General features: G+C 45.9%; 1 protein-coding gene across 1 annotated transcript; it reads left to right on the forward strand.

The window, feature by feature from the left end:
- Positions 1-4,966: 4,966 nt before the first annotated feature.
- Positions 4,967-26,815, forward strand: Cpa2 (carboxypeptidase A2). The gene is made up of 11 exons (XM_075953630.1): positions 4,967-5,069; positions 7,640-7,721; positions 8,387-8,521; positions 8,992-9,087; positions 10,914-11,015; positions 12,919-13,017; positions 14,285-14,395; positions 15,500-15,590; positions 17,563-17,762; positions 20,482-20,566; positions 26,578-26,815. The coding sequence occupies exons 1-11, from the start codon at positions 5,005-5,007 to the stop codon at positions 26,763-26,765; spliced, it is 1,254 nt and encodes a 417-aa protein (XP_075809745.1). The 5' UTR covers positions 4,967-5,004; the 3' UTR covers positions 26,766-26,815.
- Positions 26,816-26,877: the final 62 nt, after the last annotated feature.

A 26,877-nucleotide genomic window follows, 5' to 3' on the forward strand; every position in this document is an offset into this window, starting at 1 on the left:
GAGGTCAGTCTGGTCTACAGAGTGAGTTCTAGGACAGCCAGTGCTGTTACACAGAGAAACCCTGTCTTGAAAAAAAACCAAAAACCAAAAGAAAAAAAAAAGCAGCATTTTAAAAGATGGCTTGGTGGCACACACTTGTAATCCCAGCACTCAAGAGGAAGATTAGCAGTCCAGAATTATCCTCAGGATCAGGGTTTGGGCTAGCCTGGACTATGTGGGATCCTATCTCAAAAAACAAAACTAAAGAAAGACAAAACAACAGGGATTCTTCGGTGATCACAGGTGATTATTTTTTATTTTTTTATAAAAAGATTGTGTTTGTGTGTCCATGTGCACGTATGTGCTTGTGTTGTTTGTCTATACATGTGTGTCAAGGTGTGACTGTAGAGGGGGGAGAACTGTTTTGGGAGTTCTATGAGGGTCAGAATATCAGATGGCGGAAATTTTACCCACCGACTATTTGCCCCTTAAATTTTATAAGTTGTAAATTTTATTTGTGTATTTATTTATTTTATGTTGTATTGCCGGATGCTGGGGATTGTCTCCAGGGACCTGTGCATGCCAGGCAAATGCTCTACCTCGGAGCCCCTTAGTCCTCTTTAAATGTTAGCTCTGTGTGTGTGTGTGTGTTTGCCACTGTCTATATCGGTTGTTGGTAGTTTTTTTTTTTCCAGGCAGGATCTCCTACAGCCCAGACTGGCCTTGAACAGCTAATCCTCCCGCCCTCCCTGCCTTGGTCCTTTAAGTGGTGGGATTACAGACATATGCAACTATGTTCAGCAAGGCTTCACTTTCAAAATAAATTTTCTATCTTAGAATCATTTTCGGAATAACTTTACATTTGCAGAAAGGTTGCCAAGATGGTAGAGAGGTCTCTGGTGTGCCCTTCCCCAGCCTCTGCAAACACTCACATCTTGTCCAACACAGACATTCCACAAAGGTTTCAGGCGTCTTGTTTTAAAGGGGCTGCAAATAATCAAGCAACTCGGATGGAAATTTTTGTTTAAAGTTCGGCTGATTGAAACCATAAATTCTGTGTGTTTTGCAGTCAAAGCACCGTGTTCTGAAATGGTGTTAGGAGTTCATTAACTCCACTGCAAAACTCACTCTGCTGTGAATAAACTCGCTGCCACAAAGACGGCCATGTCCGGAGTTCTGATGTGGAGGACCTTTGGCGTCTGGAAACTGTTCCGAGGGATTTAATTTGTGGTTGGGTCTCATCTGGTTCTGTATAGCATCCCTTGTAGCCTGCGGTGAGGCTGTTTCACCTTCTGGGGTTAAAGGGCAAAGCCCTGAGAAGCATGCCTAGCATCACCCTGGTAGGAACAACAACCATCAGAACCATTTTTTTATGGGCCCTATATGCTCTCTCCTTCAAAATTACACCTTCCCCCGGGATTCATTGATGAAGAAACATTCGGTCAAAAATGGTCTTTTTCTAGAACTGAGTAGAATTGCTTGGGGTAATTGGGCCCTTAAGAGCCTCAAAACTGGGAACTAGAGCCAGAGGATAGTGCTCTTGGAGTCTGTTCTACCTCAGAACAGCTCGGTGTGTGTGTGTGTGTGTGTGTGTGTGTGTATCTGGAGAAATATCATTTTTTTTTATCCCTAAAGCATGGGTGGGGGTGCTGCTCACTGACCTCTTTCTGCCTGGAGATTTCCTCAGTGACTCTCAGAAACAGATTTTATCAGGGATGAAGGGTGTGCAGTGTCACATTGGTTGTGGTGATGTTGGGTATGTGTCTATGCCAAAACTTATGAAATAGCCTGCTTAAAATACGTGTAGTTTAGTGTATGTTATCCTGTTTCTAGAATTAGAAGATGGAAAACTCAATTCCTTGTCATAATATGGATGCTTTACATGGTCAGAAACAGGAACAAAGACCTCTTCCAGCTTCCTGCTAAGGCATCCTTACCTGCTTTCTAGCTTCTTTTAGTATTACTTTAATTGCTCCCATCCTCTATTTCCCTTCCTCCCTCCCTCCCTCTCTCCCTCCTTCCCTTCCTCCCTCCTTCCCTCCTTCTTTCTCCTTTCTTTCTTTCTTTCTTTCTTTCTCTCTCTCTCTCTCTCTCTCTCTCTCTCTCTCTCTCTCTCTCTCTTTCTTTCTTTCTCCTACAGGGTTTTGCTGTATAGCCCTCCTGTCAGGATCCTCCTGCCTCAGCGTCCTAAGTTGGATATAAGCCATGTGCCACCATGACAAGCTGTTTCTTTTTATCATTTATTTTTTTGAGACAGATTCTCAGTGTAGCCCTGGCTGTCCTGGAACTGGTTCTGTAGACCAAGCTGGCCTCCAGAGATCTGCCTGCCTCTGCTTCCCGAGTGCAGGACTAAAGGCGTGCGCTACTTCTGCCCTGCTTCAGCTGTTTATTTTCAGATTTTTTTTATTTGTTATAATTACTGGGAGGGGATAGAAAGCCACTTTGCAGAGTTGGTTCTTTCCTTCCATCTTTACTTGGGCTCCAGAAATGAAGCGTAGGCTGTAAGGCTTCTTCGACAAGTGCTTTGCACAGTGAACAGTCTCTCCAGCCTCTGAGTCTGGTTTTTATTGTCTTCAGTTTCCTCATTCGGGTATCATCCTCAAGTGCTCTTCCTCCTTTGGACACACTGTCCCCACTATCCGTTTCGGGGAAGAAGAGGTGTGCCCCTGACGTGTACAGTAGCTTGAATTCATTGGTGGTACAAAGATTCCTCTTTGAAAGGACAGATAATTGAACTCCTTTTGGTTTGATTTGTTATTTCGATGCAGGGTCTCACTCTATCATGGAACTCTGTAGACCAGGCTAGACTTGAACTCACAGAGATCCTCCTGCCTCTGCTTCCCAAGTGCTGGGATTAAAGGCGTGCGCCACCATAACTCCTTGACTCAGCTGTGTGCAAGTCTTTCCCCAATTTCCCCCCATCTAGTTTGCCCACCACTGGCAATTAAGAGCCTCTTGTCTTTCTTTCATGGTATACTCCCTGCCTTGTGGCTTGGCTTGGAGGCCATCTTTTTGAGGTAGTTTGATGAATGCTCCAAGTAGATTTTGTTTTACTTACCAATAATTTAAGATTGGATGCCTTCTCTTCTTGGGTTTATCTTCTTTCTCACTATTTTTTAAATTGTATTTATTTTATGTGCACAGTTTTTATTTTTGTCTTTTTTTTGCCCGAATGTATACCTCTGTACTGTGTGTGTTCCTGCTGCACATGCAGGCCAGAAGAAGGTGTCTGATCCCCCGAGACTGGATTTACAGATGGCTGTTAGCTATGAGGTGGGTACTGGAATTCAAACTCAGGACCTCTGGAAGAGATGCTAGTGCTCTTAACCACCAAGCCATCTCTCCAGCCCCTGCTTTCCGACTCTAAGGGACAGAAGAACCAGAGGTTAGAGAGGTAGCTCATTTGGTGGAGGGTTTACCTAGCATGCACAAAGCCCTGGGTTGATCCCTGTCACACAGCTGGGCATGGTGGCCCAAGTCTGCCATCCTTGCATTAAGGAGGTAGAGGCAGGAGGATCAAAATTTCAAAGTCATCCTCAGCTACAGAGGTTGTTTGAAGCCAGCCTGGGCTCGAAACAATAAAACAAACAAAAACAAAAAAAAAATACCCCCAAACCCAAAAGCAAATAAAACAAGACCAAAAAACCCCACAAAATAAAAACAATCACACCACACCAAACCAATCAACCAACCAACCAACAACAAAATCTAGAATCAGACAAAAAAGAGAAACAAAAACCAGACTGATGCAGTAATTTCTTCATCTAGAAACATGATATATGCATCTTTCTCTTTTGAGCAGTTACTTGAGAAGTTAAATCCAGGGATTTAAAGTGTGTTCAGAAAAAAAAAATTTGATATACAAAGGGAAGTCGAAAACTTCTCTGCAGCTGTTTGTGGTTGCTTCTCGCCAGGTTGAATATACTGCGTGGTTGACTACAATGTAATAAATAGGGTTCCTAGAAGAAAATAGGTCTACCTGTTTTCCTCGTAAGCAGTGACCAAAGTTAGATTCTTGAAGATTTATGTGTCTAGACAAAGACAAATCTGTCTAAAAACAATCTTTGTTAGTCCAATCTTTGCTTCAGAAAAACCAAGCCATGTATGAAAGACCATGCCCGTAATCCCAGCACTTGGTAGCTAGACACAGAGGATTGGGAGTTCAAGGCCAGTGTCAGCTCCAAAGCCAATTAGAGGAGAGAGAGAGAGAGAGAGAGAGAGAGAGAGAGAGCGAGCTGTAAATTGTTCAAAGAAATTCAGAGAAACATACTGAATGGTTTTCTTAGGTGGAGGAATTACAAGAAATTAGGCGAAATGCTTCCTTTAAACTCTGACTTTCTCAACAAGTGTCTTTACTGCTCCGATTGGAAAGACATTCTCATTTTGGAAAAAAAGCATAGCAATAGAGGTATTAATTTGCTACAAATGCAGATGGATCACTTTAGAGACAGTGCGGAATTAAAAATTACAAGGCATTCTGTTTTGTTTATTTAATGTAGCGTGAGGGCTCGAGCGGGCCATATCCACAGGGACTGTCGGCAGATGTGGACTGAGTTCCTGCAGTGTCTCAGGGTAAACAATGTAAAAATAAACGAATGGGCAGACTAATAGAATGTGATAGACAGGATGCCAAGTAATTGCTATAAATGCTTTGTCCCCCCCCCCTTTTTCTTTTTGTCAGAGACCCAGAAAGGACTTTAACCTCTGGGTCTATTAATCTGGCTTCTATCATCAAACAGGGTTAGTGGTACTTTATGTTCCAAATCAGAAATGTCTGAGTTGCCCTTGGTATGCTGTAGCAATTCTGTTTTCTTTCCACTGATATTTATTATCTCACCTTAAAAGGGGAAAATATACAGATAGCACACGCTGGTATCTGTGACCTTGAGAATTTCACCAGCAGGTGAGAATTTTACCACATGGGAATCTCTTGACTTCTCGGAGGGCCAATAGATAGCCCTCAGCCTGGTTCCCTATAAAGTTCAAGAAGGGCTCTGAACGCTGGCCTCTGGGAAAAGCTTGAGCATGAGGTTGATCCTGTTATTGGGTGCCCTACTGGGGCATGTCTACTGTCAAGAAACATTTGTGGGGTAAGTGACACTCTCTAGTGTTTATTTGAATCCTGCTTACCTGGTTCATGAAGCCTCTCATTTGCTCATAACTTGGTCAGAGAATAAGAATAAGGGGGGCATGCATTCAGTGTTGTCAAGAGTTCTCTTAGATTAGCGTGTGTGTGGGGGGTGGAGGTGGGCGTAGTGGGGAAAATAGGAGTTAGCTAAGGAAGAGATGATTGGCCGTGGAAGGAAGAAAAGAAGGAGACTGTCGAACGCCAAGAGACTGTCTATTTGGGAATAAAGAACAGGATTGCACTTGGGACTGTCCCAGTCCGTGGTGGCCTCTACTATGTACAGAGACTGGAGAAAAGGCGAGGTAAGGGATTTTGTTAAGGCAGAGAAATGGATTTTGAGTGGCTGTGCCTTGGGTGAGGGCAACCACTGAGTGACGTTAGTTTTAAGGTTATGGCTGGGAATTCCATCATCAGCTAAGTGAGAGTAGCCTTAGAGATCAAGCAGGCTGGTTTGTTTTTCCTGTGGGAGGTTGGTTCTGTGAGATACATCCTGGAGTGTGACGTCAAGACCTGTTCTTTCTTTCCCATGGTCCTAGATGACATTTTAGTGGGATGTGACAGGAAGGACTCCATTTTGTAAAAAAAATGCTTTTTCCAAGTCTGACCTTGCCACTCTCTCCCCAGCGGTCAGAATGTGGGGCTGCTGGGCAGTAGGGAGGGGCCTACTGTACTGGTCTCGAGGGTCATACAGTAGGTGTTCCTCCCCATCCACTTCCGACCTCGACGGAGACTCCTTCTTCTCAGCCTTTGTCCTCCACTCTTCGGATTCTTTTTTTTTTTTTTTTTTTTTCGAGACAGGGTTTCTCTGTGGCTTTGGAGCCTGTCCTGGAACTAGCTCTTGTAGACCAGGCTGGTCTCGAACTCACAGAGATCCACCTGCCTCTGCCTCCCGAGTGCTGGGATTAAAGGTGTGCGCCACCATCGCCTGGATTCTTATCTGGGTAGCAGAGCCTCCGACACCAGGAAAGCCAGGGCTGTGGGTCTCGGCTAATGTCTCTCCTGGCTGCCGGACTCATCTTTGCTCTGAAATGCTTTGACTTTACTATTTGTTTGTTTGTTTGTTTTGGAGCCCTGGCAGCCCCAGAACTCATATATAAATAACTTAGGCTACCCCCTCCCCCTCCGCCAACCCTAGTGCCAGGCTTCTAGATGTGAGACTCCTGGTTCCACAGTTCTGTAACGGGGCTTGGGGAGCCTTTCTGGATAGTATTCTAAGGGAATTAATGAAGCATTCTAATACATTTGTTCCATGAAACTAGCTAGTCAATTCAATTTGGGAATCAAAGAGTTAAATAACTTTAGGGTTTCTAGACTGTTGACAAAGTAAGTATGCATTAGAAATCTATGAGGGATTTTTTTATTTTTTAATTCACACCCCTCCCATTTTGGCTGAGGAGCTCCAGGGTCTGCTGTTCCTTAGAACACACACCAGGAAATATTAGTCTAATGTGTTACTTTTCCCAGCCCCTCATTTTAAAAGAGGACTCCTGGGATTCCATGCATTAACTAAAACTAATGAGTCCCAAATGGAAGAATTTTCAGACCATTCGTGGCAGATGGAGACTCGCAGGCAGAAGGGTCTGGAAGACCTTGGGGCCTGCCACTTGCAGGTTACACGGGACTGCACTGGAACCGGTGTGACTCACCGCTGAGGCCCTTCTGGGCACCACCAACGAACCGGAAGTTAGCCTGCTTGGAAAATGGACAGAGAAAGAAGGCCCAGTTACTAAGCAAAAGACTCTTTTCCCCAAACTCTTTTCTGACAATCTGTTTGCCAGTTTGGGGGTTTCTCTTTTCTTCCATGACAGCCCTTGCTCCTTAGAGCGTGTGTACCAGTGCAAGGGTGTACGATACACCATTTGATTTGCCTGGGCCTCAGTTTTTGCTAGCTGTGCCCCGAGTTTGTTTACATCATGAGACCCGGAGATGGTGTTGCAGTTTCAGCCACAAAATAAAACAAAGAGCAACCAAAGAAAGAAAGAAAGAAAACAAACAAAAAAACAAACTAGAAAACTTCACGTCTCCCCAGATGTGGGTCTCATTCCTCCTACAGGCCCCAAATTAATCGTTCTCCTTTCCCCCTTCTTTCCTTCCTTCCTTCCTTCCTTCCTTCCTTCCTTCCTTCCTTCCTTCCTTCCTTCCTTCCTTCCTTCTTTCCTCCCTTCCTTTCCTCCTTGAAAAGCAGGCACAGACAAGTTTTAGAACCCAGTGCTTTATGAGAGGCAGGTGTTGTTTGACAAATACTCATTAGCTCAAGGAAAGGACCCTTTCATGGTACGCTTCCTGCTAGCAGCAGGACACTTCTTAATCATTATTTAGATAGCGTTTCCTTGGAGGAAATAAAGCCGTTTGATCACCTCCTTGTTCTGGGGACGTGGGTCAGTGTACAATTTATTAGCTTCTGGCTTGTGAAAGAGATTGTGGACTGTCGCATTCATCTCCGCCATGTGGAGGCTGACGGGAGCAGAAAGCCACAGGAAACGGTGCACAGGCTTTGCTTTTAAGGTCATGTCTGTGGTTAACATTTCTTAGGGACCAAGTTCTTGAGATCATCCCCAGTAATGAAGAGCAGATTACAACTCTGATGCAATTGGAGGCTGAAGAGCATCTTCAGGTACTGGCCATAGCCTCAGCTTTTGCTCCGTCCAGTAAGTAATGCCAGCAGGGCATGCTTGGACCATGGCTTGACCCCTTTGAGGTAATGTGAGAGGCTGGGACTTGGAGCTGGGCTTCCAAAAGTCTGAGCGTTAGTCCCAACTCAATGGCACTGAGCAGACCGCCTTCTTTCCCCGTGAGACTCATTTTCACAATCAGAAAATTGAGGAAAAATACACCATTTTTCTACATATCTCTGAGGACTATTGAGGGAAGGAACAAACATGAAAACCGAGAGCTACTTTGAAACACCGCTGAGCACCTTTAATTCATTATTTCCCTTCTAAAATAATTTATGGCATTAATATCCCATGATGAAATGAATTGGATCACTTGAGTGCCAGATTGATTTTATTTTTTTAAGACTTCCCATAATTTAAAATCATCTGTTCCTCTGCCAATTTTAATATCTAGCCGTGGGATGTATGTACTAAAAACATAACGTCTTTGCTGATGCTCGGGTACAGAGAAACTCTTGTTGCTCTAAGATAGCAGGTCCAGAGTGATTCTGATTTTGTAGATGCAAAATAAACTAGGTAACACATTGCGTTACCGAGATCCTTCAGGGTACATCTCTCTATTTCTCCCAGAATGATTCTTGGCTTGGCCCTTTATCCCTTTCAGCTTGACTTTTGGAAATCACCCACCATCCCCAGGCAAAAAGTCCACGTCCGAGTCCCCTTTAGCAACGTCCAGACAGTCAAAGTGTTCCTTGAGTCCCAGGGGATTGCTTATTCCATCATGGTTGAAGACGTTCAAGTAAGTATGCCAGACAGCAGCCTTCCAGAGGCCTGCTGGTCCTCTCCATGCTGCCGGGAAAGGGACCTGTGGGTTTCCCCGTGGGCCTCGTCAGTGTGAACTCTGCTGCAGACTGGTGGGGAGGCGCAGCTCCCAGTCCTTTTAGCATTTCGTGGAAATGGAAGAAAAGCAATCTGTGATTCAATTAGTTTTTAATTAGAGGTTAACTCAGAAACGCAGGCTGAGCCACAAGACCGCCTGAAGGTGCTGTCACCCTGGGGCTGCAGCTGCTGCCTGGCCCCCAGCCCACGCATACCCCATCTCTCTTCAGAGTGCTACCAGAGCAAGAAAAGTGTGTGACCCAGAGCCGATGGACAAGATAGGCGTACAATGAGGGAAGCTTGGTGCTGGGGACCAAGTGTCAGCACCTCATTTACACCACCAGACCGAATGCGTGGCTGGCAGCTAATCATAGACTTGTTCTATCTTAGGTTCTGTTGGATCAAGAGCGTGAAGAAATGCTGCTCAATCAGCGAAGAGAGCGAGGTGGTAACTTCAACTTTGGGGCCTACCATACCTTGGACGAGGTAGGCATTTCAAAACAAGAATCAGAGAAACAAGCTCCTCTTTTCCCTGATGAAAAGGCTACCTCTACCTGGTGATTTGATAACATAGATATATTGTTGTGTGTCTGTGTCCCGTGTCCTGTCGTGCCTCCCCCCGCCCAGAGTTTCTCTGTGTGGCTTTGGCTGTCCTGAAACTTGCTCAGTGGAGCAGGCTGTCCTCGAACCCACAAAGTACTGGGATTAAAGGCAAGGCGTGTGCTACTACTGCCCAGCAGAATTTTTTGGCTGTCCTCGAACCCACAAAGTACTGGGATTAAAGGCAAGGCATGTGCCACTACTGCCCAGCAGAATTTTTTTAAAACTATTTATTTTTATTTTATGTGCATAGGTGTTTCGCCTGCATGTGTGTCTGTGTGAAGGTGTTAGAGCCTTTGGAAGTGGAGTTACAGACGGTTGTGAGCCGCCATGTGGGTGCTGGGAACTGAGCCCAGAGCCTCCTGAAGAGCAGTCAGTGCTCTTAACCGCTGAGCCATCTCTCCAGCCCTACTATGCTCTTTGTATTCCCTAGCAGATTTCACGGGCAGTGCCTGCTTAATGCAGGCTTAATGTCGGCTTGTCCAGCTCCACAGCCGCACAGTTATTGTGGAGGTGTCCAGAAGCTGTGAGTGAGTCCACAAATAGCTCCTTTCTTTCCACTCTTCCCACAACACTCCTTTGCTGATTTCCAAGCTGCACAGGCTACAGAGTCACCCAAGAGCGATGATTAGCCATGGTCTTGGATGTATCAGGGGCCACTTTGAAGCTGTTGAGTCCCACCCACACAAGGGTGTCAGCGGCCCCCAAACTGCATGCTGATCCAAGGTCGTATGGTAGCAGAGTCTAGTCTCTGCCTTTCTGGGTCTCCATCCCTTCTTTCTCTGCCTGGACCGTGCGCTGCTCTGTAGGTCCAAGGAGAGCACTGCCCTTACTAATGTGACAAGAGCCTTTCTGGAAGCTGATGCTGGCTTATTTCTCTGCGCTGCCAGACTGTGGGTGGGTGGCAACTGGGGAGTTCAGGGGTGAAGCGCAGAGTAGGAAAGAGTAAAGGGGCACTAAGCCTCCAGATAAAGAGGTTTAAAACGCATTTAAAACGCCATTTTAAATGATTTGGAGGCAAAATATGACTCGAACGGATTTGTGCCTTTGTTTCACTGCTGGGAACATCAGTGCAATTGAACATGGGGGCTACGCCATTTGTATAATATGTGTGTGTTATTACTTTTCAACCCTCTCCCAGAAAAAGTGTGTTAGTTTGACTAGAAGAAAGAATAAAAAAGGGTATCTTCCCCCACTTGCTGTTCTAACAAATAGGTGTTTGCGACAGCAAATGCTGGCAACAGCTGGATACTCTGCTTCTGTAATGGTCGCAGCCTGGATATGTGGAGAACGGACAGAATCTCAATGAGCCTTCAAAACTGGGGTCGGAGTAGCCAGTGGCTGGAGGACATCCCCATTGTGCCGGGGCCTGCGCTAGCGCAGCTGTGTTTTATAGTGCAAGCCGGTCACCTCTCTTTCGGTGCCACTGCAGTTTGCTAGTGAGGGCGAAAGGCTTCCCTGCCGGACAGGGTCTAGGGGGAAAACAAGCCACAGGCAAACCAGACAAGTGCCATTTTACATTGCACAGAACTGGAAAGAACCGGCTCTGCGGCGGCAAGATGGCTTCTCTGTTTCAGAGTGACTCATCAACCGGGTGACGGCTTGCAGCCGGAATGTGGGGAGACCGGGAGTGCAGGGGTGAGGAGACCCTGCTAGCTGCATTCCCCTGGTCACTAAATAACAGATGCCTGTTCATCATTTGAACCTTTCAGATTAACCAAGAAATGGATAACCTCGTGGCTGAGCACCCTGGTCTAGTGAGCAAAGTGAATATCGGTTCATCTTTTGAGAATCGGCCCATGAATGTGCTCAAGGTATAAAGCGGGCAGAGACTTTTGTTTCCCATCTCTCGATGCTTCTAGAATCCCGCTCCTCCCAGCTCGGCTTACAAAGCAGGTCTCCCACCCCCACCCCCTCCTCCCACCCTTTTCTCTCTCTCCTTTTTTCATCCTAACCGGTCTTTGCTGGTTTTGAGCATCCCCCACCACCGACCGCCCCCCTTTTCTTTCTTTTCCTTTTTTTTTCTCTCTTTTTCTGCACGCAGACGCAGGTCTGCAGGAGAGAATTAATGCTCGGGTCCTGATAGATGCGCTCGCCGGGAGCCGGGCCGAGAGCACCAATTGGAGCCGAGCAGGAGAGGCGGCGGGCACGGGGGAGGGGAGGGAGAGAAAGGAACGGGAGGGCGAGCACTGGGAAATTAATCTAAGTGGGAATTCTTTGCGGATTTTTCTTTTCCTCTCGCTCTCTTCTCTTAAAGGCAGCTTAAAAACAAAACAAAAAAACAAAAAACAACCAGTAATTGCCCGAACTACATTTTAAAAAAAAGTTTCTCTGTGTGCAGATGATGACGGACAACTAAATGCGAAGGCAAGGCCCTGGAACGAAGGGTTTTTTGTTTTTTAGGTGACAGTTGAAAAAACGGCGAAGGTTCACTGCTACTGTCACCCCAAAGAGTCTTTGGGTTGATAGTTTCAAGCATTTGCACTTTGTTCAGAAAAACAGCAAAAAGTGTTTCCCCAGACTTCCTAGAAAGTTTGTTAAGGGGTGTGTGTGGCGGGAGGTAATGTCACAACGGCTGGCTAAATTTGGAAACGTTGTGGCTAGGAACCAACTGACTAACTGGGACAGATGGACTTCCAGAGCTCTTTCCCCTAAGCAGGCCTGGGAGGGTTGGTTTGCCTACTGCAGGAGGCTTGGCCTGGGGCCGTTTGCTGCCCGGGTTTTTTTTTTTTTTTTTTCTTTACCGGCTGGCCTACCTGTGAGTCAGGGAACCCTAAATTCTCCTCTGCCTTGGTTTTTCCTGACCTCCGATTTTCCAAGTGGTTTGGTGGTTGAGACATTTTGTTTGTTTGTTTGTTTTTTTAAGGTCCCCAACTTGTTTCATCTTAGCACTCTGAAGGAAAAGGCTCAAAACATTTTCACCAAAACTTTCCCAAACCTGTGAAATGTAACGTTTTTAGCAAGAATTTGCATTTCTCATTTACCTTAATCTGTTGCGCTTAGAATGCCACACAGAGATAGAAACTGATGGTGCAAAAATAATCTTTTCCTCCCTATTTACTGATTCAATTGGCAAGGCCACTGTTCCGAATAACCCAGCCACCTAGATCATAAAACTGAAACTCCGGAGAACCGTGGAGGCTTGCCGTCCTGTTCTGATGCAGGGCCCGGAAAATTCTGGGGAGAGTCTTAGAACTAAAATAACCCAATCCATGCAAAAACATTGGAAAATAGAGGAACCAACCAACAAACAGGGAGGCTAGGAATAGGTCTGGCGGTTCTAATTTCACAGCTATAGGAGGAGAGCTGTAAACTGTTTTTTCATTTTGTCCATTCCTCACCCCTCATACATTTGCTCCATGCCTGCTCCCATATGAACTAGTCTTTTAAATAAGAAGAATGACATACTACCCGGAACCTGTTTTTCCCCAGTTAACAACATGTGAGCATATTTTCATTACATTAACTACGATAATTTTTTTTTCAGAAACGTCAAGGGAGGTAAAATTTGCTTTGCTTGTAATCTCCATTTAAGCTTTTGTTAAGAGAAAGGGGCCAAACAAACGGACAGAAGAATCAAGCCAGTGTCACCTGTCCATCTCCTCTTGTTCTCTTAATCCTGTCAGAACAGAAAGGGGACAGAGAAAGACCCTGGGGGAGGTGCCTATTGGAAGAAGCGGTTTCCATTGCTGTGCTTGCGCTATGCTTGTTTTGCAGTTCAGCACGGGAGGAGACAAGCCAGCCATCTGGCTAGACGCGGGCATCCACGCTCGAGAGTGGGTTACTCAAGCCACGGCTCTGTGGACAGCAAATAAGGTCATTGCTTAAAATTCTTCACATATTTTGTCCTTTGGGAGTTAGACTCACTAAGTAAACACACACTGTCCCGGTGGGCCTGATTGCAAGCACTCTCAGGCAAATCCTTCTCTTACAACACCGGCAGGAAACAGAGTCTGCCAATCTTTCTTTTCTTTGCCTCACCCCATCTAGGATCACGGTACTGTGCCTCTGGGCCCCCTGCTAAAAACACAGCAAGCCAGAGAATTGAAAAGGGTGGCCAGCAGGGCCTCTGGGTTTCGAGTTTCAGCCTAGTACCGGGAGAGAAGCTCAATACTTTGAGAGAAGTGCCTCTCCTATAAAATCTTGAAAGGGCTTCAGAGAGCAAGAACAGTTTGCTTTGACCTACAGATCTAAAGTGTAATGAGCTGGGGGTGTCTGGGTCGTGAATATTGCCAAACTCTGATTCTGATGGTCCTTGGCACAAGAGTCAGGACACGATGCTGGGTGTGACCTAGGCTGCTGTTTCTTAAGTAATTCCAAAATGACACGCTATAAATCAGAATGTTAATTCATGAGCAAAGGAAATCAATCCACATCAGATCATTCAAGCATGTGCAACCACGTGCATGCCGACTGATACATTTTTCCCTTCAATTAAAATGCGGTTACCTTTAGGGTATTATGAAATGGATATTTAACAGTTGAATAGTAATGCCTTAGGATGGCTGAGCACAGGAAATGAATAAATTTTAATCCGGCAGAAACTTCAACTCTCCTGCAATTGATTGCAGTCAAAATGTAATTTCCCAAATGGAATTTAACCGCTTCTCCATACCTTTAGCAAAGTCCCCGCATATTTAAGTAATCTGATGTTGGTCGAGTTCTTTTGGAAAGTCACCCCACGGGAGGATTAAGGAATATTAAGTTTTTATAATTTGGTTCACAGATCCAAATAAACCACTCATGTCATTACCCACCGTTGCAAAAAGCGTCACCGCAAATACTAGGGAGAAAAGTGTTGCTACTTCTAATAGATGGGTGATGACTGACATTTATTTAATGTGAGACAATTATTGTCACCAGAAAGGGAAGCTATAGACATTGGTGTGTGGATTAAGCTGCAGGGGACTGTTCTGCAAGGGATTTGGAAGGTTCCCATCGATCAACAATGGTCCCTAATTCATGTTTGGAAAAACAATAAAACAAAAGAAAACAAGAAACCAAAGCACAAAACCACAGTGCCATAGTATTTTGCAGTGTGTTTTCTGGTTTGCAATACTGAAAACTCTGTGTGTCTACTCAGCTTGCTTCTGATTATGGAACTGATCCATCCATCACTTCCCTTCTGGATACCCTGGATATCTTCCTGCTGCCTGTCACAAACCCTGATGGATATGTGTACTCCCACACCACTGTAAGCCACTTAATCTATTTATTTCTTGTTTTTTTTTTATTTTTTTATTTTTATTTTTTTTAAACATCCACAGGGCTTAAGAAGACAGGCAGGAGCTTGGAAAACCAAACAAAAGTTATCTTTCTGTTCTTGTTTTGCTCTAAGAAGAAAGCCTAATCTCTCAGTAGTGGCCTTGAAACGGGGCAAAGGGAAATGTTTGCAATCATTCCTTATTCTCACATGCAATGACTTTACATGTCGACTCAGCCAGAGCCTGTTTCTGCTGTTAGGCTGGACAGTGAGTCACCTAGGAGACTTGTCCCAATTATCTCCGAGATATGTGTGTGTGTGTGCGTGTCTGTGTGTACCCTTGCGTGTGCTGGACTGATAGGAAAGAGGAGGCAGATATTCCCTGCTGACAACTCGATTGCCATATGAGTTAAGTAGGCAGCACAACGCATCCTAGCATTTTTTTACTTACAATTTGTCAAAGAAATCCTCTGTAATATCACTAAAAGGAGTTATGTAGGCTCCCTCCCTGTAAGATACATGACAGAAACACCGCTGTGGCATTGCGACCTCACGTATATTCAAAACGAATCCGAGTTTTAAGTTTCTTCTTGTGGAGAGCAGATAACGATGACAATGACTAGCGTTTTCAAAGGGACTCAGAGTCTCTATTCACAGCCCGGCACACTGCATGAATGCAGGGTCCACAGGCAAGCAAAGAAAGGCTGCCTCTGATCTCTCAGAGCTTCCCAAAAAACATTAAAACATTAAACACCCTTGGCAGCTCTGTAGTAAGGTTGCCGAGTTAGCCCCACGTTTTCCCCAAACCATTCTCTCAGAAATTCCATCTTTCCCTTTTTTTTGTTGTGGTAGTGGCTAGCATTGAACAGAACCATGTTTTATGGAACATGGCTTGGCAGGCATTTATTTGAGAGAGGAAATACAGAAAGTGAACCCTATGTGGGGACCATTTGACATAGCTGTGGGCCAAATAAATCCTGTGCAGTTCTAAAGGTAGGGAGCCAGGGGAAGGGGTACTCGGGGAAAGGACCTGCCGATCAACAGGGATGACCACCTTTTCTTCCCCCATATTCCTGTTTGCTGGGATTTTAAAAGAATCGTATGTGGCGAAAGACCCGGTCTAAACTGTCTGGAAGCTTCTGTGCTGGTGTGGATCCTAATCGGAACTGGGATGCAAATTTCGGAGGTGAGTGCGGGGTGGTCGTCTCCAGGGACAGTCGAGACTGCTGTCTGGGCGGCCGACTGCTTTGCCGGGGATCTGCAGTGCCGTCAGCCTGTTCAGTCCATTTAGGATTCAAGTCATTTTAAAACCTCTCTAAAACACTTCACTAAAGCCTCCCCCTTCACGGGAGGGAGTGCAACACTGTCACAGCTCCAGGCAGCGTTTAGTGTGGTTAGCTCACTTCTTGCTTTCCCTTCAGGCGTCCGAGCTGAAGAAGCCAGGCTTTGCACAATGGCGGGAGCGCAGGAAGCGCTGAACCAACCGCTAGAGGGGGTTAGGATCTATTAGGAAGACATGCATTACATCATCTGGTAGATGCTTCCAGAAGGAAAAGTTACAAAAAAGAAGTACAAATGGAATTAAGACATGGATTTTTTTGGAACAGAGGCAAAGATAAAACGTTAGCTTGCTCATCTGGCTTGTTGACTGCAGTTTTTCTGTTTGGGGGTCCACTGGCAAGCTGCTTGGGGTTTCTTTCATGCATTTAGGCACCAATTAAACCCTGCCTTCACTAATCACAGAACTGAAATTTGTTGTTTTTTTCCTGCGAACTTCCAGTACCAGCGCATCAGTGATTTTTCTCATGGAGGTGACTGCACACTTGACAAACTGCACCTCAAGGAGAGAAGGGCTTATTTTGGCTACAAGATTGGAGGAACATTCCATCATGGCCGTGGCAGTGGGAGATGAAGAATGTGGGGGCACCGTGGCCTGGAGGGATGGCTCAGCCGTTAAAGGCTAAGCTCACAACCAAAATGATAAGAATGTGGGTGCATTGCGTTCCCGGTCAACAGCAGAGAGAGCTGAGAGCTGGGGCTCAGCTGGCTCCTCCTCTTTGTCCTTCTTTAACCGCTCAAGTGCCCCAGCCTGTGGGGGAATGTCACCCACATTCGGACTCTAGGGTGGGTTTTCTCTCCTCGGCTGAATGCCTCTGGAAAGACCTCAGAGCTCCCAGAGGTGTCTTTCCTGGGAGTTCCAAATCCAGTTAAGTTGACAATGCAGATTAAGCCTTGCAAACACTGGGCTGTGGGCTTTCTTCTAATACCTGGCACAGAGTCTGCACCACAGAGTGCAATCATTAAATATTTGTAAACCAAATGAATTATCGAGAGTTACAGAACTGAGACAGGACCCACCAGGGACATGCGATGGGATATGCATGAGTGATAACTTCGTTCATTGCTTTAACAATTTATTATTCTTATTATTTTGCACATAGGAAAAAAGTAATCAAAGCGCCAGAGCCTGGATATTGAACCGTATCCAGTAATTTGATGGCACTTCCCCCTCTGAAACCTTATTTTTAAATAATTTTAACTTAAGATGGCAGAAGTTATGTTTACATGGATCTTACCCAGTTCACTTAGAGAGCTTGGGAAATCTCAGTCTCCACCTGCTCCCAAAGCGTCTAGCCCTGCCAGGCCCACAGGGACCCCTGTTTCAGTCCTCTTGAGCAACTATAGCTGTTGAGAGAATCAAGGCCAAAAGTGGCCTTGTCAAATGTGGTGGCTTCCAGGGCAGAAAGAATGTCAGAGGTTCCTCACATTTGTGGCTTTGTGACTTGGTCCAGTCACGAAGTACAGATGCACCGAAACTTCTGCTCCTGGACTCTTCAGGTTGGAAGAGGTCCCAGGAAAGGAACTTACAGAACCCCCACCCGCCTCGGGAGCTCTTCTTCCAACAGCTCCCAGAGAGGGGAGACGATCTAGCTGGATAGCTCTTTCCGCCGTAGGAGAGAACCATATTTTAAGAGAAGAGCTGGGTCCAGTTAGTATTCTGGCCATGCCCTGCAAGGCAGAGACTTGATCTAACCCAAGGGTGGGCTTCTCTGATTTACACAGGAGGAACTTATTCATGCATGTGCTAACCCCTGCATTCTGCAGTGCCTTCTTCAAGCTACTGTCCTAAGTAGGCTTCTTCCTCTTTACCCCACCAGGACCGGGAGCCAGTAGCAGCCCTTGCTCTGATTCGTACCATGGACCCAAGGCCAACTCTGAAGTTGAAGTGAAATCCATAGTAGACTTCATCAAGAGTCATGGCCAAGTCAAAGCTTTCATTACGCTCCACAGCTACTCCCAACTGCTCATGTACCCCTACGGCTATAAATGCACCAAGCCAGATAACTCTGTTGAGCTGGTGAGTCCCTCCATTCGTATTTTGATTTCAACAACCACATCTGCTGGGTGGCCAAGTTAAAGTGCAGTTAGGTACCAAGGAGAAGGTATGCTAGTTATGAAGGTAATGGAACCTACATCCAATGTAAGCCGAGTTTCTTTGCTGAGTAGAATCCATAAAAATTAATGGTACCTTAACATAGATGATATAAAAAAACATCTGCTTTTCTTTTCTTCTTTTTGAGGCAGGCTCTTACTTCAGGTAGCCTGGTCCAGGTTGGCTCTAAAATGACAACGTTATGATTCTCCTGCCGGCCTCAGCCTCTTGAGTGAGTGCTTGGGTTTCAGGTGTGAACCACCCTGACTGGCCTTAAGCGCCTGCCATCAGTTCCCAGGGTATACTTCCTAATCAGCCTCCGGATATGGACTTGGTGTTCTTGGACCGCTGGATAGATGCTCTGCGCTAGGCAGTACAGCTCCCTGCTCTCACCGAGGGCTTTCTTGAGCCCCTTGGCTCTGGGACCTGACATGACAACATGCTGGGAGATGGTGTGTGCTTAAAACGCTTTCTTCCCTAAGTTAGTTCCTTCTGTCGTCTGCCCCCCTTCAGAAACAAACAGATTGGCTGCAGCCTTGGGTCAGATGGTAACATCTCAGGAAGCTGCTCACAATTGAGCAACAGTTATTCCCAGATGAAGAGAATGTGCAGACATTTCCAGTTTGGCTTTTAGGCTTGATTTTGAAACCCATCTGCTAGGCATAAGCCTGGAATTGAGACCTTGTGGACGATTTACCTTCAAGTAGATTTTTTTTTTTGTCAGCTGCCACAGGCTGACGGAATAGACAGCTACAGTTCAAATGTGTCTTCATCTTCTCAGTTTGGGCCTTAGGCTTGTTAGGGCAGTTTTCAGGGTTGCAGGGGGCTTCTTACCAAAGTCACACCTAGGGGAAAATGTCAGGGTTGGAAGGAACCTATGTGTACCCCCTGGTCCCATTGTTTGTTTTTAAATTAAATGTAATTAATTTTTTAATTAAAAATTAGCATGCTAAGTATAAGGTTTCATTACAGCATTAAAAATTGCTCCGGTGGATTCTTGCCCCCATGTTCTTCCCCATCCCTCTGCTCCCTGTTCTCTGTCCGCCTCTGTCCTTCCTTCCCCTTTCATATAACACGTCTCCCCCCCACCCCACTCCCATGCCCTTTGAAACACCTCTTCCCTCTTGAGGTCTCTTTTCTACTTTCAAGACCTATCCCTGCACCTAGATAACCTTCTGTTGTCCACATCCCGTGTTCAGGCATGTGTGAGACGGCCGGGTAGCCTACAGCCCAGAGCCGGGGTCTCTGCCTTAGAGGGAGCCTGATCATGCCGGGGAGAGCCTGAGTGTTAGAGCTTTTCCTTTCCGCTGTTCACCTCGCAGCCCTGCTTTAGCATCTGGCTATGCGGACGAAGTTCGTTCTTTTTAGGAACTGAGTCTGTGAATTGCTTAACGACTAGAAACCCACTTCTCCCAGGCCTTCCCTTACTTCATCTTGCCTGCAAACTACCCTGATTCCTTTAAGGACTTACAATATGGGGCTCCACTCCCTGCCCAGTTGCTGTTTCCTGAGTGCCAGCTTTGTATTCTTGAAAGGTTTCCCCCAAAGTGAACACGAAGGCTGTGCCGTGGGTTATCCAGCATGGAGCAGAGAGTGTGGCTGTAGCTATGGGATGGCCTCCCGCACAGTTTCGGGGATGCAGTTGAGGGTCACCTTAGCTCTTTGGCAGTTTTACACTGGTGTTGTTGACTCATGCTGGGCTCACTGACAACTGAAACCCCCAGGCTCTCAGAGGCTTCGGCTGAGCCAGGTTTCCCCCATCTGGTATTTGTACAGTTGTTTTCCTGGACCCAAGTTCAAGACCTTACATTTATCCTTAGCAAGGACAGTAAAGCCTCAATCAGTCAAAATTGGAACCCTTGAGTAATGGAAAATATTTTTGCTGAGCTCTGCTTCTTGGAAAAAGAGACAGCCATAGGGAAATAAGCCAGTGTAGGGATCAACTTGGAGGAAAAAAACCCACCAACTTCCTAGGTACATCCTGAGGTCAGTACATATATGTTCTTTTTAGGACTCTTAAACCCACTCAACTGTTTTTGTTTTGTTTTGTTTTGTTTTGAGGCAGGGTTTCTCTGTGTAGCCCTGGCTGTCCTGGAACTCACCCTGTAGACCAGGCTGGCTTTGAACTCAGAAATCTGCTGCCTCTTCCTCCCAAGTGCTGGCATTAAAGGTGTGCACCACCACCACCTGGCCAGCCCACTTCCTAAAAAATTTAAAATGACATTTGTGTGTGTATGTGTGTGTGTGTGTAAGTCAGGGAACAGCTTGCAGGAGTTGGCTCTCTTCCTTTACTTGGAGAGTCACAGGGATTGGGTTCAGGTTCTCAGGCTTAGCAACAAAGCCCTTTCCCCAGTGATCTGTCTGGCCACCATACTATTTTCACTTAGGTTTCTGAACAAGGAGAGCTAGTGGCAAAATGATGCTCTCTGGAGCACTGTAAAGGCCTGGATAATGAAAGATGACCACGCCCTGTTGTATGTTCGAAGGCCGGGGAACAACACATGTGTTTACTTCCTAGTGAAATGGTTGAGAGAAAAGGAATGGGGTGTTCTGTGTCATGAGCAAAGGAGACTACGTAACCAGGCCTCCCCAGTCTGTGTTCTACCGGAAGAGACAAGTTCTATCCATTTACTTTTCCTTCTAGGATGAAGTGGCCCAAAAGGCTGCCAAGTCTCTGACAGGACTGCATGGCACCAAGTACAAAGTGGGGCCAATCTGCTCCGTCATCTGTAAGTATCTAATTTGCTAAAAGTTTGTACGAATGACCTACTAAAGGGGAAAGTACCTTCTGAACTTGGGCTAACGCATTTAAACGCCCTCATGTGAAAGGGGGAGTCCATCACACACAGAACCCACCCTTGCCTGCTTCCCTCAGAAGGTCTGGGCTCCCCATGAAATATTTATTATGCGATAACAAAGGACTTCCTGGATCTGTGCATTTTGTGCTGTCTGCTGAGCTTGTCCAGGACATTACATCTCAATACCGTTATGTACAGTCTCTGCCTAAAAACGAACCTTTATCAGAACTTACTCCAAAACTCATGCTTTTTATTAGTTTTATTAGTCTTCCCTTTCTCGGCTAAGAGGGACTCCTGCCTTGAGTAAGCTCATGGACTAAGGGTGGGGGATAAATGGACGTGGCCCCTTTAAGAGGATCTGATTAGGGGCTAGGGACTTAGTTTAGTGGTAGAGTATGTGCTTAGCATGCACAGAGTCCTGAGTTCAAAAGCCCTGGGTTCAGTTTCCTGTATGAAAACTCAAAAGCAAACCAAATAGCAACAGCGGGAACCCCCTGGACAGTTCAATGGTTCAATGGAAAGATGCTGAGACAGGCAACTGTCTTGCACGGAATGGGAAGAAGAGGAAGGGGGTGAGGCAGGGATAAATCTAGAAGTTTGCTATCGACTTTGTGAGCCTCTTCTGCCTTCCAGTGGGTACTGCGGGAGGTCTCGGCGCACCCTGAATTCTGAACCATTTAAGTGACCCTTCCTTATATATAAAGTAAGGAACTCGAAACTACACAGCCAAGTGTCCATTTCCACAGTGCCCCGAGCCCAAAGGTCCTTCAGAAACTAGAGGAGCATGTGCCCCAAACGCACACTCATTCTGTTCAACAGGTTCCAGTTAGCATCTGCCGTGTGCTGAGCATGGCGCCAGGTACTGCGGATATAAGAAACTGACCAAGAGCTCTGTTTCTTTTGTATTGTGTGTGTGTGCGTGTGCATGTATATGTGGAGGTCAGAAGACAACTTGTGGGGATAAGTCCTTTCTTTTCACCTTCTGTGTTCCTGGGATCAAATCCAGATCATATGGCTTGCAACAAGTGCCTTCACCTCCTGAACCATCTTGCTTGCTCAGAGGTCATATTTAAGAGAGATAAGTGGGAATTCAAAGGAATATTAGTATGTATGTGCCATAGTAGGTTGTGCATGGTTCAAGAGTATTATAAAACTGTGGTGGGAGATTTAATGCTCTGGAGAAGCTTCACATGGGACAAAAGTTGGGCTTTAAAGATTGGCCATTAGGTAGCTAAGGAAGGAGCAAAGGATCCAGCTAGTCAGGTCCGAGGGTCCAGAAGTATGACTTACATGAAGGACTCTGAGACCCACAAGCAAGTTTGGAGTTGCCGGGAGGAAAGACGTGAGGCAGGAAGCCGGAGGGATATGGGCAGCGTGTGTCATATGAAGACTTTGAGTTTAATTCCAGGGATTCTGGAAGCCGTTTTGGAGTGTTCAGAGAAGCGGTTGAAGTGTTGAGTGGATGTGGAGCTGTGATGGACTGGATGTAGGTGCATTCCCGAGCAGGAGCCGGGGAGTTAGGGCTGGAGACGGTGGCCCAAGCTAGACCATGGCATGAGCATGGGCAGGTATCTGGGACACAGAGCCATTGGCTCCCTGCCCTTTATTGGAGGTAGAGAGCTTCTTGCTGAAGGTCATTGGGTTGTGCTACTCACTGAGAGGACATTCTGGATCTTCAAAGGGGATCATTGGAAAGAGCAAGGATTCGACTGTAGAAATATTGAGCTTGTAGTACTTGTAGGGTGTGCTGCCTTCAGATGATGTGGCCCTGAGATTCAGCAGCTAGGGAGGGAGGGAGGCACAGAAGGGAGGGAGTTTGAATAGCAAGAGCTCTGCCGAGAGGGTGGTAACAACAAAGCAAGGCTGTATCTGGAGTGGGAAGAACCTTGAGAGGAGAAAGGCGGCAGAGAACTAAGCAGAGGGACCTTGGATTTCAGAAAGAAGAGCAATTATTAAAAACGAGACAGTGGATAAAACGATAAAGGCCATGTAAAGGCCACAACACAGGAAAGAACATTTCCCACTGAATGTTTCTCCCAGTTCATTAGCTGCCTTAGCCAGTGTAGGTGCAGAAGAGTGGGTGAGAAGGGAACGGGGGAGATTCGGAATGGGAGGCTGCTCTTGTTTGCTTTCATAAGATACATGCATACACATATACGTCTGTACGTGTGTAATGGCTGACCAGTGTGGAGGCCAAGAAGTGGGGAGGGTGTGCAGGGGAAAGGGGCCTGTTCTCGGACATACCGTGCGTATTGATATAGCCTCAGCCATGGGGAGGGGAGGGAGTGTTTGTGGGAATGCCCACTTGTTAGTTGCAGTTTTCTTTTTCATTTGGAGACTATGTGGAGGGAGCAGCCTGGCCTTTGACTCCCAGAAATCCACCCGCCTTCTGCCTCCCATGTTTTCTGCCCTCCCCCACCCCGCCCTCCATGCTCCCAAGTCTCTGGAGCTGTGGATTGTAGTCTGGGTATCCTTTGCTTTGCTTTATATCTTCTATTCACATAGGAGTGGGTACAGACCGTGTTTGTCCTTCTGAGTCTGGGTTACCTCACTCAGGATGGTTTTTCTAGTTCCATCCATTAGCCTGCAGATTTCATGACGTCATTGTTTTTACAGCTGAATAGTACTCCATTGTGTAATTGTGCCACGTTTTCTTTATCCATTCTTCGGTTGAAGGGCATCTAGGTAGGTTATTTTAATGGGAGTTCTAGAAAGCGGAGGAGTGAGGTTTACTCATTAAATCCAAAATCCTTCATGGAAATGCAAAAAGTACTTCTGAAGATATGATCGGTCATGGAAGTTTCTCTTTTTAGATTATGTGCTTTTGGCTCTCTCTCTCTCTCTCTCTCTCTCTCTCTCTCTCTCTCTCTCTCTCTCTTCATGCTACCTACAGTATATTTTAAAAACTTTATGGGAGAAATAATTCAGTATTCAACATATTTCTTATCATGTTCAGTCTCATTAATGAGTTTTTGTTGTTGTCAGTGAACCCAAACATATTTAACTGGAGCCAATGCCTGTGGATATCTTGTGTTCATCTTCTTAAAGTTAACATCTATTCCTGTGGAGTGTTTTGTAATTACATGCTGTTAATTTGCTATTTCATCTTATTGATAAATCTCAGTTACTGGGTTCTTGGATTTGTCCAATTTTATGTAAGCTAAAGCTACTATTTATATTTTGTAAGTTTCTTTTAGGAATCTAGTCCCATGGCAAGATTAACCACCCAGTGTGAATGAATAGCTTTGGAGGTTTTTTGTTTGGGCTTTGGAGTTTTTGAGACCTTCAAAGCCATGTTCCATATGAACTTGGTCTTACCCCCCCCTTTTTTTGGCAGAGTTTCATAAAGTCTAGGTTGGCCTTGAACTTACTTGGTAGCCAAGGATGATCTTGAACATCCAGTCCTCTTGCCCCAGACTTCTGAGTGCCGGAATTGCAGGCATGGGATGTATTAGGCTTACATGGTTCTGGGGGTTGAGCCTAGGACTTCATATAGGATAGGAAAGTATTCTACTGATTGAGCCTAGGACCTCATATATGATAGAAAATTATTCTACTGATTGAGCCTAGGACCTCATATATGATAGGAAAGTATTCTACTGATTGAGCCTAGGACCTCATATATGATAGGAAAGTATTCTACTGATTGAGCCTAGGACCTTCATATATGATAGGAAAGTATTCTGCTGATTGAGCTGTATCTCTAGCACTTAGGGAACTCTCCAGAGCACCTGAGTATTGGTGGTGGGCACAGAGGAGTGTATCTAACCCAGGACCCTGATGACAACTTAAGTTTGAGAAGAGCCTGCCTTTTTTTTGGCAGCCTTGGGTTGGAGGCTGGAGTTTAGCCTCTCAGCAGAATGCTATCCTGGCATCCCTGAATCCCAATCCCCTATACATGTCTCATCCATTTCATTATAAGAGATTTAAGTTTTTCTTTTTACCTTGCCAGACTTTGGAAGGCTATGTATTTTTCTTGCTGAGGACACAGGTATCAAAGATAGTTCCAATTAGCTAATATCAGATATGTACAGATGTGCCCTATGGTCCCGTGGAACCTGGTACTTCCGTCACCTAACTCCTGACTGCAGCCCTGCCCAGTGCTGACTCTGGGTCCCTGCCTCACCCCCACCTGGAGAAACACTGGTACTCTAGGAACCAGCTAAGAGCTTTCCTTGTGACTCAGACTGGCATGTGGCTGGGGGCTGAGCACCTGCTCTTCTCCAAGCAGTGGCCAGCTGCACATCTTTGGTAGGTGAGACATTTCCTGGACAACTTCTTGCCTGCAAAGGGCTTTGAAAACCTTCACATAGTCACGAGAGAAGGAACACAACTGTCGGAGACAGAAACATTGATCTGAATTGTAGTCCTGCCACTTTGGAACCCAATCACCTTGGGTCAGTTACTTACCCTCCCTTGTCTCTGCCCATCTGTGAAATGGCTTGTTGGGAGTCTCAAAAGATGGTGGAATAAAAGGGCTTGATAACTCTTTCGTGAGCACAAGCAAGGGCTGTAACCCTGCCCACCGCCTTCTCGGGTCTTGTTCCCGCTGCGGCTCATCCTCATTTGACACACAGATCTTCTGTAACTTAGAGATGAAGTTGGCTTGCTCTTTAGGTTACCAGCTAGTGGTTTGCAGGGTCAAGATTCTGTCTGAAGTCCAGACTTTGTACCCTCTCTGCCCCTCTTAGTGAGATTGGCTTGGCCAAAGGTTCAAGGTGGTGATTTTGGAACCCACAAAGATCCGCTGAAGTGAGTTAGTAACCATTTCGTGTCTTCGGTTTGCTAAGCACTGTGGTGGCTGCTGTGGGGATGAAAGTCACTGGTCATAGAAACTCCTGGGCTTTACAGGCTGAGCATCCCAGATCTGAGGTTCTCAAACCCAAGATGCTCCCAGCTCTAAAACTCTCCCCTGACAATGGGAGGCCACGCGTGGAAAATTCCGTATCTGATCTTACATGGTGGGCCTGAGCCAAAGCTATGTGTGCTAACGGTAGTGATGGAGTTATCTCTGGGCCATGGATATACAAGTTACACCTAAAACACAAATGAGTTTTCCCTTTAGATTAAGGTTCACCCCAAGAGATCTTATCATGCATATACAAACATTCCAAACTCTCAAAAGTCTGTTATTTAAGACACTGTTACTCCTAGCACTTTTGGATGGAGGCTAGGTAACTTGTAATTCCCAACACCAGCCTTGAGTGTCCTTGAAATAGCCTCCCTGGTCTCTGTTCTAAGGTACCTGGTAGCTTCCTCCAATTCTACCCCAACCTGTTCTCCCTGGGAGGGGCCTTGGGGCCAGGCCATTGCTCAGCTTTGCTGAGTCACGAATGCCTCAGGACTTCATAGCCTAATGACATCTTTCTTCATCATAATCACGTGCCACATCAATGGGCAGATTTAGCTCAGATGCACATCACTGTACTGGCTTACCCACGATCCCCAGCATGTGATTTGACATCACATAGGAGCTTGCTCTACCCTTATGGCAAGAGTCCCCTGAGGCCAGGGACCAAGTCACTCGCTTGCTTTGTAATCTGTTTTATCCCACTAGAGAAAACGACATGTGTGCCTTCTGGAGAAGGAAATGGTGTGGCCTCCCTAAGCTGGGGAAGGTGTCAATTAGGGCATCAAGCAAAGTTCCCAATAGGTAAATAAAGCTGGAAGCTCCCCGATGGCACCAAAGAGAGGCCAAGTGTCCATTCGAACGCCTCTTTCATTTTATTTTATTTTATTTTTTTATTTTTTTTTGTGGTGGAATTCTCTCTCTTTTTTTTTTATTGCCTCTTTCATTTTAAACTAGTCAGTCTTATGCTCTTTTCTGTCAGAGACTAAGTCTGTTCTTCTAGCCCGTGCATAGAGGGCCTTGGTCCATCTCTCATCGTGCTGGAGGTCAACGGAGACAGTGTAACCACATTTGATTTCCCTCTGCCCCTCAGACCAAGCCAGTGGCGGAAGCATCGACTGGGCCTATGATATTGGCATCAAATACTCATTTGCCTTTGAACTGAGAGACACAGGCTCATATGGCTTCCTCCTGCCAGCCAAGCAGATCTTGCCCACGGCAGAAGAAACCTGGCTTGGCCTGAAGACCATCATGGAGCATGTACGAGACCACCCCTATTAGGGATCTGCAGAACAGACAGACACCATTAAAATCTCTGGTGTAAAGCAAAACCGGCTTCTGATTATTCCTTATTCCAGCCCTAACCTGGAATTTAAGCATTTCTTTTCTTTCT

Source organism: Microtus pennsylvanicus, chromosome 19 (assembly GCF_037038515.1).
Source record: "Microtus pennsylvanicus isolate mMicPen1 chromosome 19, mMicPen1.hap1, whole genome shotgun sequence".
NCBI classification, from domain to species: domain Eukaryota; kingdom Metazoa; phylum Chordata; class Mammalia; order Rodentia; family Cricetidae; genus Microtus; species Microtus pennsylvanicus.